Raw genomic sequence first — 17,054 nt, 5'->3', positions numbered from 1 at the left:
CATTACTCACCACACATACCAAAATACTTTCTGCAGGAGGGCTGACAGGAGCAGGGGGGAACCTCAGTTTCAGTAAAATGGGTCCAACAGGTAGGAATGAAATCTTTTACCGAGTCCAGGCCTTTGCCTTTGTCCTGACAAACGGCAAGGAGGTAAAGCACAGCTCTGAGTATGTATGGAGGGGGACAGTCTCCACGGTCCTGTGCTGACAGGAGGAAATTTCTTATGGCTAGAAACAGTTCTGCTTCTGGGACAAACCTGCAGGCAAGGAGATTGGAGTGGAAACAATTAAATCAGACATGTTTTACCTACTCATACATGGTCTGTAATGGCCACATAACTACTTGCCTTGCATGCTCGTGGCTCACCTGTCCCCAAGGGTGTAGGCAAAGTACGAGAGGAGTATGAAGCAGTGTTGGTGGCTGCAAAGGGACTGATCCAAGGAGAAAGCCTCTGGGTTTTCAGCCAGGAGGAGAAGGCTTTCAGCAACTGTGTAGTTTAATTGAGGCAAAGCCTTCTGCAGGAGCTCAGACATCTCTTGCTCTAAACATAAAACTAATATGAGCAGGCAGGCAATGATGGGGAACGTAATAGCAGAGAGGCATAAGCAGAGAGGAATGGGGTGGGGGGGGAGGAAGGAGGGAGAATCGAAGCACCTGTCTGCCTTTAACTCAATCATATTAAACTAGTGAAGCTCCTGATGTAAGAAATATCAAAGGCAGCTTACTACCCCAGTCTGCATACAGTGCATGAAGCAGCAAGAGCACGTCCATGATTTGGAATGAATGGAGGTGTGAGACCTGATCTAACAGAGCTGCCTTTGAGGATAAAAAGAGACTTCTGTTTGAGGTTCCCAGCTCTTTGCTGATGCTGCCACTACAGTGACCAACCACTGCTAGGGGAAAAAGTGGCTTTTGTGATGTGGAAACTTTCATCTTATTTATTTAGGACTTACCTAACATGAAAAGTTGCAGTATAGGCAAGAAAAAAAGAGTACACCAGAGGAAAAAAAAGGACCCTTATCACCAGATAAGGGTGACTCTGGCAACTAATATCATTGTAATTAAGCCATGCCTAGTTGTGCTAATAAATGTCACCATGTAAACCAAAGGCACATGAAACATTCATTCAAGTAGAGTCAAACTCTTCAAAAGGCATTCTCTTGCCAGTTATCTCCTCAGTAGATCAGCTTTAAAAAAAGCTAGAAAAATATCTTTAAATAGAGCTTATATGTGCCCCCCCCCCCCCCTTTCCTCCTCCTTTCTTTGCCCCTCCCTTTTTTTCCCCTTTGCCTAAATAGAGGCTGGCAGGGCCTCAACCTAAATGAAGCAATGTGTCTCCTTCCCTGCACTTGCCTTCCTGAGCAGAAATTCTCTCCTTCTCTGTGGCAGAGTAAAGGCTCAGGCACAAGTTGCAGAGGAATCTGGAACAGGCCTGATTCAAGGCAGGATTACTGTGAAGAGCAGAAAGATACAGCAAAGAAGGCTAGAAACATCCTCTTCACACTGCCACTATCACACACTGCCTGCCAAAACTTCAGTTTACTGGCTGGTCATATTCAAGCACCTGCCGTCATAGCAGGACTCCAGGAACCAACCCAGGCTTCCAGGAGAATCAAGAGCTCCCAAAGAACAGTCAGCTCACAGATGTGGCAGATGCAGCAGTGGTGACAACAGTGAGCAATTCCAGATGCCTTGGAATGATATGAATACAGTGGAGTTCTCTCACAATCATGTATTTGCTCCCAATACCTAATTTCACTGGCAAACACTGGTAAGAAGTTTGCCAGTGTGAAAGATTTTGGCACCATGGTGTTTCCAGGGATGAACCATGAAGAATGTCAATAGAGTATCACCTAAAAGGGTGAGAACAGCTCTATTTCTAACTACTCTCTCCAATTATTTTGTTGCAGAATAGGACATAAACATTTTCGCGCTGTACCATAGCATCCTTGATGCCTCACACTACTGTATTTAGAGACCGAGGTCACTCCCCACATACCACCCACAGGCACAGACATCCCCACTTTAATTTCCACGGTGTTAAGCTGGATGAGGGTGCAGTGCATTTTGTTTACTCTTTTAATGAGATACAGTCACAGGGAAGAGGAGGTAAAACATCTCTGCAGAGCAGAAGGGAGACTCCCCCAGTGTTACTCAACCTAGAAATCGTAATCTCTGCTACAGAAGACCCTTTGCAAGGCCTCCTGTTGAAGTCTTCCTTCTCCCTCCCACATCTTACGCATTATCACACCCCAGGGAACAAAGGTAGTGGTGATATGTGCCTTGGAAGCCAGAGCTCAGATGGAGCTGATGCTACTGTTACTCCTTTACAAAGCACCCACCAACTCCACTCTTCAAAACTCAGACTGCTTCATCTCTGCACAGCTCATAGTGGAGCACAGAATTCTCGCAGAGCTGTGAAAATTCACCCTCCCCCTAGCTAACTGCTTCTCCCTTCTCACAGACCCAGCTTTTCCAAAGGCAGTGTTTACAATTTGCCGTAGGATACAACCACTCCTGAGTCTCTTAACCTCCCTTCTTGCTTAAATCGGGTGCATTAGATAAGGCCTGATCTGCTTTGCCCTCCGGAAATTTTTGCCTCACTCACAATTCACATAGCACAATACCTTTGTACAGAGCAAAATCTGGCCTTCAGCTCCAGCGTCAGGCGGATGAAGGAGGAGGATGCTAGACAGAAAGCAAGGCAGAAATGTCAAAGGAGCACAGAATATGTACGATAAAGAAAAATAGTAGCCTGGTGCCATAATTATCTCCATGCAAGCCTGGTGAACAAGGCAGGCCATACCAATAAGAATACATGTGTTATGCCGTCTCTCCCACAATAAACTATTCCAAGTTAGGTTTGTAAGTATCTGAGGGGTTTTTTTTTGTCTGCTCAGAAGGAAAAGGGAAGATTTGACAGCTCTACATGTTTAGAAGAGAGAACTGAATTCTGTGTGTCACTGCTCTGGTGTGCAAAGAGTAAGGAATACAGAGTACATAGGAGGTAGAATCAGCACAGAGAACGTGATCCCACGCTACCACCATACCCAGCTTTTTGGAGAACTTAATCCGCATGTTTGGCACCACGGTAAAGAGGGTATTCAGTGCTGAGATGAAAACCTCCATCACTGACGAGCTGACAGCCCTTTCCAGGTAGTTCTGTGGAAGAAATAAAGGTTCAGAGGCACGATATGCAATACACACTGAAAGCAGCAGCTTTCTTCCTGCCTCCTGCCCTCTCAGGAAGTTTCCTAAATCCAAACAGATAGCTTAATATTTCTACCAAAACGCCTGGTAGCACTTTGAAAGCAACTAACATTCCCCTCAGCTGATGTTATGAGCTACGCTGCTAACACTGCAAGGCATTACAGCAAACATGAAACATTTTCCTGGTTCCAGCTGGCAACCAGTCAGGCCCCATTGCTGCCCACATTACCCTGCTCTTGCAGGTCCGACAGCCAGTTCTGCAGCACAGCATACACCACGGGACATATACTTAAGTGCAGCTGACTTCAGCAACACTTAATGTAGAGTTTTATTGAGCAGTGGTGAACAGGCATTTGAGTTCTCCACAGAGTCCAGCACTAAAACATTTGGAATAGAACGACTCAGCTCACTCCTGCAGAAGGTCACTGGACAATTTTACCACAGTTCATTAATTTTTACCCGAATCCAATGAGCAAGAAGCAGCACTCTGTCTCCAGCTTTGCCAAACTGGACACGCACTGCACCTTCCCTTTAGGACCGATAACAGCAGTGCCCCTGCAGCTGCCTACCAGCAGACTGGTTATAAAGCCAAAACATCTCCAAGCCCCCAAAGCAACTGCAAGGATCCATACCTAAACCTGTGGCAAAGCACTAGTAAAATTTACTCAATGTTTGCAACAGGGCTGCCATGGATTAGATAACATGGCAGGCATGCTATGGGGATTGCACGGTCTGAGGAAAGACACTGCCATCTACATGGAAACTTTAAGAATTTCTCCACCCACTGAGACTTAAATACTCCCATTTTGCACAAACTATGTAATACCACATTTTGCTCTGGAGAGGTGGCGAACGTCACAGCTATTCTGGGTTTACTCCACATGCTCTCTTCCTCATAAGACCTGTACCACCTACTGGCGGTGCTTGAGGGCACCTTTCATAAGGAATAGACCAAGTTTAAAGGAATAGATCAAGTCCAAAAGAAGCCCTACCATGACCATGGGGATGCAGAGACTGTCACAGATCCTCAGCAGGAATTCAGAGAAGTTGCTCAGCGTCTCCTTGCTCTCTGAGCCAGGGGCAGTGAAAGCATTCTCCTGGGCCATGGGGTCAGTCTGGAATTCCACTGCTAACCTACAAACACACAGCGGGTACCAGAGGAGAGAGGAATCCTCCTCACTCTGTAAAGGAAGCCAGGAGACACTGCATTTCCACCAAAACTTTCACCACGAAGGACCCCACAGACACCTGATGGGCTGCAAACATAGGAGCCTGGCAATAACACGGAGCTAACTCTTGGGTGAAGCTATTAAAAGTCAGCAATGTTGCAAAAGATGACCACACTTTGGGAAAGGAAGACTTAGTTTCTCTGAACAAAATATCTGCTGTGAGAGGCCCTATTACCACAAGAGTGAAGTTATGAAGCCAGGCCACAGTGCCTAGAGCACAATGCAGCAAACCTTGTGAAAATCAGACTGAGGGCCACTCAGCTCATCCAAAAACCATGACAACCTTCAGCACCATCCCAAGAGACTGGGTCACACAGACAGGGACATCTTCTGACTGAATTCTCTCAGCCAAGCCAAACATTAGTGATGCAAGGCAAAATAACCATGGTGACCAGACTCACCTAACAGCAGATCTGGTTTCATACCCAAACTCATCTATCACCTTTCCCTGTGCAGGTAGGGGTTGAGAGAGAGCTCTCACACAGCAAAATGGGAAAAGTCGGTGACTTGCAGTAACAGGTTACAAACGTGAGCAAATAACAAGGTCATCATCTGGGGCAGATGATGGCACAGGAATAAGCTGCACACATACCTTCCCACAGTTCTTACATCACCACCAGTTTGGGCTAATTTCCAAGCAGTTCTTCACTGGCCAAAATTTGAAGCTGCTAGGTCTGAGTGAAATTTCTTAGCAGGCACATACAGGTGTCACAAAATGTTCACTGTAACTACATATCCTTCCTTCTGTTGTTTCACTGACAAGTGCCATGAATTGAACCCACCTGTGGTATTTCAGTGGTAGGTTTGGTAAAAGAACTCAGTCACACGGACAGATGGACAGACACACATACTACCCACCTGCATTCCTCCCTTGTCCTCACCTGCAAGCACTTCTGAAACTTTCCAGGGTGTTGAGCAAGAGCTGGCCCTGTCTCTGAGAAACTCTGCTAAGGCTCTGAGACACTGGGAACAGGAGATCACCCTGTTAAAGGACAGAATTCTTCAAAATCTTGTGTTCACTGTCAGACAAAATGGCTTTCTTCCCTGGTACCAGCAGGAGGAGAAGAACATTTTTCATTTCAATCACTTCTTTTACATAGATGTTTCTTTACTATTGTGATTTCCCTAGGGAGGGCAGAGTTAAGAGATTTACTGTGCTCCTCCAAGGGAAAGCAGAATTACAGGGCTACTAATTCTGCACTACCTTGTCCCTTGGGCAGTATAGCCTATATTGCCATGGTTTGGTCTAATCTGAGTTTTAAACAGCTCAGCTTCAAATTCTTCTGGGAATACTTGTGTGGTTGTTTTTTTATTGCATTTCTTCCAATTACTATTGACTCAGTGCTGAGCAGCTTCTCTCCCTTTTCAGAAATCTTGTAAGTTCTCCACTCTGGCTCAGATTTGTAAGCAACTATGCATGTATTGGCCCTTATTTCCACACAGCATCCGACTGAGTTTAGCCAGAAGACACCTGCAGGGTCAGAGTTTATCATCTGCCCAAACTGGGAACCATTTGGAGCTCAAAATTTACCTTTACCCCGTAACCCGCTGCAGTGATCTGCTCTGAATACTGCCAGAGGATGACTTGGCAACGCATTGGGCCTGGCAGTTCAGAACTCCTTATCTTTCCTCAATTGATACTGCAACACCTTATTACAGCTACAATCATTTCTCCCTTTCCCCCATTAAAGACAGCCTGAATGTCTTTACTATCTGCCTGATTTCCTTCCTGTGAAGCTTTTTATCCTGACACAAAGCTGTGTGTGCAAACAGACTGACCAACACCTATCTATGGGGCAGAAAGCTTTTCTGTTTTCTCCAGGCAGATAAAGCAGACATTTGGTACCAAACAACTTGGGCCTAAAGATAGCTCAGCAGCCGTTTGGGGTTCTGGCACCCCCACAAGATGCTCTTACCACAAAAATGCAATCTAAACCTACATGACCCTGAGCCTAGAGCAAGAAGGCTCATCCCTTGCCCTGTCACTAGTCATCAGTGATGGGAGCTCCCCTCACAGGTGCACAGGTCCCAGCAGCACACCACATTAACTGCATATTCCAGGAACATATTCCAGGAACATATTCCAGGAACAGGAAGGGATTGGCAGTTCAAATAGCGGCTAACAGCTCCCTTGCTAAGGGATCACTGTGCATACAACGTGACTCTCTTGGTCTGAAGGCACAGCAAGAGACACTCATTGCCAAAAAAATAGATTGCGTGATGCAGCCTACAGGCGGGGGCCCAAAGAAGGGGAGGTTCAAATGAACCTAGCAGCACTGAATATATAACGAGAGCAGCACGCTCACTTGGTGCCCCACCAATTTTCAGTGATTTAAAAAGAGCACTCACCAGCATCCATCTTCAGCTCCTTCAGAGACAAAGATTGTTAGCTTGTCAAGGAATGAGGATCAAAAAAACACCAGAGACCCCCAAAACCACAGGTAAGGGTATGGAATATATAAACAACACCCCCATGCTGCGCTAGGATGATCATCCCTACCCTGCCTGGTCCTAGCAACAAGCACAACTCTTGACTTACTGCATGCTTCTTGCTGCTCTGTGGTGGGGAAAGGTCAGCACATCTCTTCAGCACCACCTCTAGCAGTTCCTGCAGCTTTTCATACGGGACTGGAGGAGAGCTCAGGTGGTCCTTCCTGAACAAGAAGAAAGACAGACAGCATGCACGTTCCCTGCTGGGGACACTCCACGTGGGAAGGCGACACCAGCAGAAATAACACTCCTCTGGACAGCAGTGTGCTGCTGCCATTTCTCTCCAGCCCAGCATATTAAGGTCACAAGGTCTGAATAGTGCCTTCATGCAGATGTGAGCCCAAACACACCCTCGCTGCATTTAGTGTCTGCTCCCACTACAACCAGGAAGCACATCTGTACGCGGTCTGATCTGTTTGGATAGGCCAGAGCACGACAAAGCCACAGCAGCTGCAGTTACAGGCCTGCCTGGGATGCCAGGTCCTTGCTGCAGCATCCTGCTGCCTACCACAGCTCCAGTGCCCCAGCAGGTGGGTGGGAAGCCAGCTCTGCTACACCCATCCTGCCTCAGCCAGAATTCCCACTGCAGCACACGCTCACCCACACAGACACAAGGGAGCCACAGAGTCCAACACTTCTTCAGAGCTATCTGAAGAAAAGCCTGCAAACGCTTTCCTGCCTACCTCAGAAAAGCTGCCACAGCTTTCACAGCCTCCACTACCACCTCCAGCACTGGGCAGTCCACTGTCTTCATCAAAACATCAATGGCATCTAGACATACCCCTCGGTTTGTGAATAACGTGATTTCCACTGGTTGCCTGCGAAGAGGAAACAGAGTAAGCAAGAAGAATATTGTCGGAGTAAGCAACAGTATCACCCTCTCCTTATGTGACCAAATGGACAGCTGAACCGTGTGGTTCCAACCATGCTTTTCAGTATTCAGAGCCAGCTGCTCCTAAGGATGTAGCCTCAAATCTGAGCAGGTGGAGGGTTTGCTACAAAGAGTGAACTTCAGCAGGCCTGGAGCCCTACTATGATGAAAAAAACCTGCAGCCTGGATAACTCTGTGAGTGTGGCAGCAAGCAGTGCCATGAAAAGCACATGAAAAACAGGCTCTGCAAAACAGAGATCTCTCTACCTAGGACTTAATTCCAAGACCATCTGCTCTGGCATTTGCAGGTTAATCTGGCAATGCATATTTCTGACTAAACAAGTAAACACTACCGTCCTATGGTCCTAGAACAAGGACAAGGCCATGAGAATAGCTTCCCTAACAGTCCTACAGCAATTCTAATGGCAGATGCTGCCAGCAGGGCTGGAACTTTCAAGAACTTAAAAAGTAAACAGGATAAAAAAAAACATAATCCAACAGTTTTGACTTTTTTTCTTGATAGTGATCATTTTGGTCATCTGAGCACCTTGTGGCCCAACACCTTTGAGCATTCAACACAAGAGCAGGGAGGGATGGCAAGTCATTAATCCCATTACTGGGCAGAGATGTGCAAAGGGCAGACTGTGCTCATGTGGCTCCTGGCAAGTCAGGTACAATCATGAAAGAAGGGAGAAGACAGGCTGCTACATGTGGAAGAGAGGCACTAATGGCCTGCCAGGGGGCCTCTCCAAAGCACGGCAAGAAAAGAAGGACAGCATGACAGCATCCAGCCTTGGAAGCCAGAGTATTCCCTGATACTCAGTTTTCACAGACATGCCAGACTAAGGCAAGCCAGGAGCACAAGCTCCCATGCAGAAATGTAAGAGAAAAGTAAACTTCAGTAGAAATTAAATTTGCAGCTCAGCTTCAGGGCAAAAAGTGAGCAGAGGCAGAACCACTCTTTAGTTACTCAACGGGATCAAATCCGGTTTGACAGTCACCTCACGTTCTGCTGTGAGAAAAGGCTGAGAGGTGGGCAAGGCAGGGAAAAGGCTGGGGAGCTCAGGCGCCAGGATCAGCCTCTGGCCCAAGCCATTAGTAATGTGCTGAACTTGAAGTTGTTTCTACTTACACTGTAATTCTATTAATCCCCTCTATTTCCTTCCTTTGATCACTGACCCTCTGAAGTAAAACACATCGGGAAAAAAGTCCTCGCTGACTCAGGCAGGGAGGAAGGGATGGAGGAGTGCTGCTGACTCACTCAAGAGGCACAAACCCACTTGCAATATGGTGCACTAGGATGTCTGCAGGGCCCGGGAAAAATGCATTAAGGACAGCACTCCTGCACCATCCTGCAGCCTCTTGTCTCCAGGCCCCTAGCAGTGCCTGCCACTCTGTGCTGGGAGAGACAAGGAGCACTCCACGGAGAGCTGCACCCCATTCCTGACACTTCTAACAGCGCCAACAGAGGCAGCGCATCCTGTCTGGGCAACACCAGAGAGTGGTGGTCACTTACAGAGCAAGAGAATCCAGCTGCAAGGCAAAACAAGAAGAGAGGTTCCAGGATGAGACCCTTCTCTCCATACGGTATAGTTTTAAATAAAGTGACATTTCAAATGTAAACCTCAGAGAAACAGAATGTGTGCGCTAGAAAATTGGAGTAATTGCACAGAGCGTTCCCTTTGTTTTACAAGCATAAATGCTGTAATTAGTGTTTCCCACATTCTGGTTTCTCTTTCTGACAGATCCCACACTGGCATCCTCACGCTCTTCTAGTGCAGCTGCTTTTCCTTCTCCTTTTTAACCTACCACTTGCTATAAAATTGACTGACATTTCCAAAATTCAGCTCCAGGGCTCTCCTGGGGGAACTAAGAGGCAAAAACAAGACTCTGTCACTACCATGACAGAACAGGAACAAGATCACACAGGCAGGAACAGGAAACACAGAAGATAAACAAGCCAGGGTATGTTATTCCTTAGCAGAAAACAAGGGAAAAACTGACAGAACACATTAATATTTCAGCCTGGAATTTGTTTTTTGAATTTTGAGCTATTTGAATTTAGCTCAGCTGATGACAGAGGACTAGAAGCCATGGAATTTACATGCTCTGTTTTGTCACTCTTAGCAGGAGCCAGCCTGCTCAAATACACCTGGACCTTCCTAGTCTTCCCCTCCTGTTCTGCCTGCAGCTGAAAGGAGAATTCACCTCCCAGGTTGCCAAGGAAGCAGGGAGATGCAGATATACTGGTGGTTGTATGCACAAAGAGGACAACATGCTTCAAACACAAAAGCTCCAGCAGTGTAGGTATCTGTCCTTGGACAACAACCTTAAAAAGCAAAAGCACAACAGTTTCCATTTTGGAGCACCAAATGCTGTCTGTGCAAGCCAGGTAGAGGGCACTTCCTCACCGTTTCAGTATTTCAGTGAAGAGCAGCAGTCCTTGCTTTTGTAACTCCACGTTGTTCAGCTGCAGGACATCTTGGAGACTCCTCACCAGAGACTCAATACCTGCAATGTTCAAGAGAAGGCAGAGGAGGGTTTTTAATACCCCAAATTCCAGGATGGAAGCAAAATGAACTTTTGAAAGGAAGGAAGATTTAAACAATCATTTTTCTGAGCCCTGGCAGAAACAACTGTCTAAAACACTGTATTCACTCAGCTCACTGATAACAGGCCTTAATCTCCACTGCCGGAGGAAAGTTCAGAAGAATGGGAGGAATTTGGCCTTCCTAAATCCACCCTTGGCATCTTCACAGCAACACCTAGTAGTAGCTCCTGATAACTGGTTACTAGTAACAGTCAGGTTATACTAACAGTCATCATAACTGGTTATTATAACGTATGCATGCTCATCAGAAACTCGTTAGGACGGTGGCACTGTAAATTCAAGCTGCAGCAGACATCACAAATATATCTGGTGAGTACTCATTTTCAGTGCTTTATAAATCCTGACTGGAAGCTGTGATTGTGTGCGAAGTGCTGAAATGCAGCTCGAGGCACAAGCAATGCTGGCAGCATCACTCGCGGTCGCTCTGTCAGAAAGGCTGATGACTCACCATAGACTGTGTGACACTTGGAGAAGAAAAGGCGCTCTTCAGTTAGCAGAAGCAGACAGCAGTACACTGACCAGATGAGAATCTCGCTGTTGCACAAGAGACACTCGAACAGGAATTCTGTGAGCACAAATAAGGGCACCCTGGTAAAAGGCAGTCTGTTCACAGTGTGCACAGCTGCTCCGAGAATGGAGCAGAGGAAGGAGGAGGAAAGCAGGAGGCATAGCAACAGTCATAGGGAGAACTGTTGTATAATGAAATGGCAGGAACGGAGGATGGAGTGAATTCTTGGAGGTATGCTAGTCTTCAACAGAGAGCAGAGACACACAGGCAGGCTTCTTCCCAGCACAAACTTATCCAGCAGGAGCTGAATTGTGTCTCTAACCCTTGGCACAAATGAAGAGCCACAAAGCAAGCTATAACAGATGAAGTGATCTTTTTTTCCTCAGAACTTTTGTATCTCACAAAGAATTTGCAAAAACAGAGTATTTCTGTGTTTTGTGAGTAGAGTGAACCAATGAACCATCTCCCCCACATCTGAAAAGGATTCTAAAGCTCCTGGACCAAATTCTGTGCACGCTTACAATACTTAATGGGATAAGATGGGAACCCAGCCTATTTAGGCTTTGTATCTATACTGCATGATGGACCTTGACCTCAAGGAATGTCCAAATTCTTGCACGGGAAACTCCATTCTGCCTGTTGACAGCTGCTGCTATACTTTCAGCTGAAAACTCCTTCTTCACTTCTGTTTCTAAAATCACATTAGACATCTTTACTGATACAAAAAGGTCACTGCATAGATTATGCCATCATGGAGCCAGGCTGATTCCTAAAACAAACAGACAGACAAACAATGCAATGTTATCGCACTTCTTTACCTGGGACATCTGCATGGATAAAGGCAGAAGCATATCTACTGGGAGAGTGAACCAGCACTGCAGCCACACAGTGAGAACTCGCTGCCTGTAACATCTCATCTCTGGTCAACAAGAGCTGATGGGAAGCAAAAGCCAGAAAGAAAATAGGAAGTCAACTGCGCAGATATGAGTAGTGAACAGTTCCCTCTAAATTTTAAAATTTAAAATAACTAAATAAAATCTCTCTCTTTTGGCATGTATTTTGCTGATTAAACTTGGTATGGTAAGACAAAATACTAGGCTAAATGCACTAAAAAATGCAACACAAGAACCACAATAGAGAATACAAGAATATATATATATATATATATATATTTATATTTTTATATATATATATATACTTAGAGAAGTAAGAATAGTTCTGCCCTGGTGCTTAGTCTTACTGGCACTACAAGAGTTACAAGTGATGGTGAGTAAAGCCAGCTGAGGCCACAATGAAAACTTCTCCCCTGCATGATTCACGAATGAACAATGAGGAGGTCTATGGAGGTGTCCCCATTTTCCACTGTGGTCTCTACTGCTAGTCAGCGTTGGCAACACCATTCAAGTCAATCAAATAAAGATTCAATACAGGCTAATATATTTTTACTTCAACCAACAATTCATCTCAGAACAAGGGATAATCTGTTAGAAAGTCATAGGCTGCATGCTGTAAGACTACTTCAGCAATCACCTTTTTGAGAACAAGTGGAAGTGGATTTTCCCCTTCTAAGAAGTCAGAGTTTTCAGATTCCTCCTCTGTCCTTGAATTATTCATAAGAATGGATACAAAATGGTCAGACTTCAGCAGCTCCTTTAGCAAACCTGAAAAAGTGGGAGCAAGAGTGAGCATCATACTGCACGTGGGACAGGCTCTTACAGAAATATCTGCATTTAGTTAAAGAACATCTGCACATGTATAAAAAAAGCACCCCCAGTATAAAATTATGGAGCACTGTTACAGGTATTGATGCAAATCATCAGTACACATCAGTACAAATTCACAAGGGTAATGCCTGAGCTCAGCTTTCAAAAGAATCATCATCCTTTTCTAGTGGCTGAGCAGATGATCTAAGGAGCAATTCAATTCTTACTCACCTCCTACAAGAAAAAGGAATTCCCTGGATGGTTTGCAAACAAGAAGTGCCAGGAAGGCTGAAATTGTGTTCTCCAGCACGTAAATGCAGTTGGAAGCATAAATGCATGAAAACACCACCTCCAAGTTACCTTTTTAACCTGAAGAACATGATGCTCCATACCTGAAGATGATATTTGTCAGACTCCATCCCACTGCTCTACAAAACCCACCTGTCTGTGCATAGCATTTGCATTCAGACACTTCTGGGCATTCACTTATACACAGTGCACATATGCACTTCTCAGCAGCAGGTCTGGGTCATTTGATTGCTGTGTGCTAATAGCAAGGATCAACTGCTTCAAACAAGCAGAAAAACAGCTCTTCTAGGGACCAACCCACATCAGGGCATCTAAACCAACCAAGGGATTTCTCCTTTGTTGTAAGCCTTCCCTTGCACCTTGCAGTTTCTCTCAGCAATGCCTTACCCAAACAATTAACCTGAAGCTCCTTTGTCTGAGCATGGCCCAAAGTATTCAAGAAGAGACCACACAGCTTTTCTTCAAAGTGTGCTGAGAGCCTTTCTGTGCCAACAGGAGAGGAGTACAGCTTGCCATACAAGTAGCAGACAGCAGCCTTTACACCTTCGTTTGGGTACATCAAGCCCAACGGTAGATGATCCACTAAATTACCTAGTGTGAGGAACAGAAATTGCAAGCATTCACACTAATGAACTGACTTTGTTACAGCACCCTTGAAACCTGGTATTGTGGTTTAAACCCAGTAGGCAGCCAAGCACCACACAGCCGCTCACTGTCCCCTCCCAGTCAAAACGACCTGCAGAAGCCCACCAGACAGACTGGTGTGTGCAGATTACTGAATGCCACGATTAGATGATGCACTCCCTCTGACCCAGTCAAACATTTAGGAAATCAGGGAATGCTTCTAAGAGTCTCTGAGCAGGGATACAATTAAAAATAGCCAGAGGAGCTCACTGTTCAACACAGGAAGGTCCACCACCCCCAGCTACTTCCACACACACTTAAGTATGCTTACCAGACCCCCAAGGGCTGGACCAAGGAAAGAAAAACTAAATGCATATTCCTGCAGGGCATACATACAAAGCCCAGTTCAGAGAGGCTGGTTTTGCCAGGCTGGCTAAGAGCACGACATCAAGCCTGCTATTAAGGTATTGACCAGCAACCCAAGAGGTCTGAACGCCACCCTAACTTCTGGGACAAGATTCTTGTGCAGCCTTCATAAACTCACACATCGGGGATGGGGCAGTGCATGCACACTTATGTGTATTAGGGCTGTGACTACAACCCTTCAGTGGAGCATGACAGGTTACTCACTGTGCTTTACCACCAGTATATCAGCAAAGACTGAGATGGTATCTGCCAGCTTGCCCAAGAGAGTGAATATGGGGAGGCTGCCTCTCATGGTAGTTGCTTTGCTCAGCTGTAGAGGAGAGAGAAAGAAGAAAAAAGAAAATGTTTCATGGCTAAGAACACAGCCCAAAGGTAGAAATGCACACAGAACAGGGAGCTTTCTTTGATGTATCGTGCTCCAGAACAGGATCATTCCTAAAGTGGGTCCTCGTCACCATTTAGGATAGATCAGAGGAAAACTCTGAACACACCTATTAAGTCTTCAAAACGCAGCAGTGGTCTTTTAATTAATCCAAGAAATCTCTTGCTTATTGTCCCTTTTCCTCCCTTTCCTCTCCAGCTTCTTTACGAGCAGATGAACCAGCTGAACTTCTCCCCACTTTTGCTGTTTCCCGATTTTTTGTATCCCGTAGGGCTACCACAAATTTAGGAATAAAGACAGCAAAAGCACAGGCTGGGAAAGCTCTTCATACCACTGTCATGGTAAGGGCGGAAAAAGAAGAATCAGAGGAAGGCACACAGCTTCATGAGAACAGCATGAAGGCGTACAGCTGCAATGTGCCATGGGGACGATAGAAAACTCCAGAGTAGACACCAACAATGCCAAAATCACAGTACGGGAGCTGGCATTAGGATGTCATGCTACAGCAGAAGCTGTATCTGAGTGCAGTACCTGCAGTCCTGGAGGGCCATCTCTTCAACCCCTGAAAGACTGAAGGGAATTCACCTTCACTGACCTCTTTTTGGCTTTCATCCAAAATGCAGTGCAAGTACTGCTCGGACTTCAGCTCCGCTACCAGCTGCACCAGAACTAGGCAGAAGAAACAGGATCAGTAACTCACATGGAAGAGCGCTCACAATCCATCCTCCACAGGGCTTTAGCAGGCCAGTGAGCAAAGAGCTTAGACATTAAATGGGCGCGGGGGTGCTGAGAGAGCAGGGGAACACCAGCAGTCCCAGCGCTATTACTCCTGATAGCCCAGCCGGGGCTCTCCGCAGCAATATTACAGCAATCCTGCTCTAGCAGCACCACAAACCATGCGTGGAAATGAGCTGCAAGCGACAAACAGAGCATCAGGACACCAAGTAAACATAAGGAACCAGGAAGGGAAGGAAACAAAGCCCTAGTCAGAAACTATTTAAAAAAAAAATGGTAATTGAATAGAACAGGCTTCCTGCTGTATGAAAACTGGCCTTTGAAAACATCCTTCCAGAGAAGGCATCGGAGCTGTGAGTGTCCTTGGAAGCAGTCTGAGAGCTCCTCCTCCAGCTGCTCCTGCCCCTGAGGCCTACCAGTCACTTCTACCGACTGCAGGTACCCCATGCACCTCTCCAGAAAGCAAGGACCAGCTCATCTTTGTTCCCCTTAACTGAGACACCGTGCCCAACGTCGCTCCATACAACCTGTACCTATCTTCTTGTCGTGGCATGACTCGTTTGAAGCAGAGCACACTCTACAGTAACACATTCTTTTCAATTGTATTCTAAGAAAGCATCGTAAAAAAATACCAGAGACTTCTAGGTTCACTGCCTCTGGGTATATCCAGGGCAACACTGCAGGGTTATCTAGGAGACCTACTTTAGCTAAAGAGCTACACCTCTCAGCAGAGGCGTATCTTGAGGCAGGTGATATATAGATGGTTTAATGGTCCTTTCTTGCCCAGAACTCTCATAATTTCTAAGAATTTTCAAGAATTAGGTGTCATTATGTTAAAATTCCTCTGATTGAGAGCATCTATCTCTCAGCAAAACCATATCATGGCAGAGTGACCTCTCACCTTCGTAACACCCTTTCAACCGCATGCCTGAAAACTTATACCCCTCTGAAAGGAGCTGGTCACATCTCCTTTCATCTCCCATGGCTGGACAGTAGGAAATCGTTGCTCTGCAAATATCACCAGACTCAGCAGAGATACCCAAGGTTAACTGGGCTGCAGAGATCCCTTCTCAGACCTGCAGGCTCTCCCTTTGGATCAGAAATGAAGGACTCCTCACAAAGAGGAATCTGGAGTCTGCAGAGCTAAATCCCAAATACTCTCTGTCCTGAGGAAAAAGCAGTAGATCCAAAAGCTCACTGAAGCCAACGGGAAGATTTCCATTTGCTTTAATGAGACTTCAGTCAGGCCCAAAGATGGAGCTTTGTTTACCACTGTTACCAAACTGATGCTAAATTCAAGGTGCATACAGAACCTGTCAGAGAAATGCTAATATTTAAATCTGCACACACCTCTTCCCTACCCTCACCCTCCCCCCCCAAATATTGGCACAGCCTGCTTATCCCTCTTGCAGCTGAAAGAAAACAGATGCTCTTCCCAATTCCAACTGTGCAGAAGCTGAACATCTCAATCACACTGTCAGACAAGACGGACCCTTCTTCACAAACCGCCAGTGGCTGAGACATGACACCTGCCTCTCACCTTCTATGAATTGGTCCTGGGCATCGCTGTCTTCCACGGAATGGCACATCCCTAAAAGACAAACCACAATCAACCGTGGAACTCATTCCTGCTTGTGATAAACAATGCTGTAAATACTTTTTGTAAAAAGAGCCATAAATTCTTTCAGTACTGTTTTGTTTTCCCCCTGTTTCACATGAGAACAAGCTGACTTGGCCAGAGGAGGGTGGATACGCTCAAGGAGTGCTTTGTAAAAGGGCTCCCTTAACCAGGACAAAGGGACTGTGAGGCACTCAGTTCTCCTGTAATTTTTTACAAGATTGTTTTCGCTCTTGCACTTTATAGTTGAAGTCAGTGGCTCCACCTATGTAGGTAAATATGAAACTGCAAACATTACCACATCCCCCTGCACGTATCCGGCAGTACACATCTGAA

General features: G+C 45.9%; 1 protein-coding gene across 2 annotated transcripts in view; it reads right to left on the bottom strand.

Annotated features, from left to right (window-relative positions):
* The window catches only part of MEI1 (meiotic double-stranded break formation protein 1), a 35,261-nt gene that overhangs the window by 15,994 nt on the left and 2,213 nt on the right, over positions 1-17,054 (bottom strand). Inside the window, exons 3-19 of one of the 2 annotated variants that reach the window (XM_072035399.1) lie at positions 16,641-16,691; positions 14,961-15,034; positions 14,188-14,293; positions 13,321-13,524; positions 12,452-12,582; positions 11,740-11,854; positions 10,862-10,978; positions 10,214-10,313; positions 7,615-7,749; positions 6,981-7,095; positions 5,323-5,423; positions 4,205-4,346; positions 3,053-3,164; positions 2,630-2,690; positions 1,356-1,453; positions 369-543; positions 111-258 (exon numbers count right to left, since the gene is read on the bottom strand). In XM_072035399.1, coding sequence (XP_071891500.1) covers positions 111-258; positions 369-543; positions 1,356-1,453; positions 2,630-2,690; positions 3,053-3,164; positions 4,205-4,346; positions 5,323-5,423; positions 6,981-7,095; positions 7,615-7,749; positions 10,214-10,313; positions 10,862-10,978; positions 11,740-11,854; positions 12,452-12,582; positions 13,321-13,524; positions 14,188-14,293; positions 14,961-15,034; positions 16,641-16,691 — 1,985 coding nt within the window. Of the gene's footprint in view, positions 1-110; positions 259-368; positions 544-1,355; positions 1,454-2,629; positions 2,691-3,052; positions 3,165-4,204; positions 4,347-5,322; positions 5,424-6,980; positions 7,096-7,614; positions 7,750-10,213; positions 10,314-10,861; positions 10,979-11,739; positions 11,855-12,451; positions 12,583-13,320; positions 13,525-14,187; positions 14,294-14,896; positions 14,936-14,960; positions 15,035-16,640; positions 16,692-17,054 lie in introns of those variants that run through there. The other variant, XM_072035402.1, reaches the window with a different exon arrangement.

Source organism: Anas platyrhynchos, chromosome 1 (assembly GCF_047663525.1).
Source record: "Anas platyrhynchos isolate ZD024472 breed Pekin duck chromosome 1, IASCAAS_PekinDuck_T2T, whole genome shotgun sequence".
Classification (NCBI taxonomy): Eukaryota; Metazoa; Chordata; class Aves; order Anseriformes; family Anatidae; genus Anas; species Anas platyrhynchos.
This window is presented reverse-complemented; position numbering and strand designations above follow the sequence as displayed.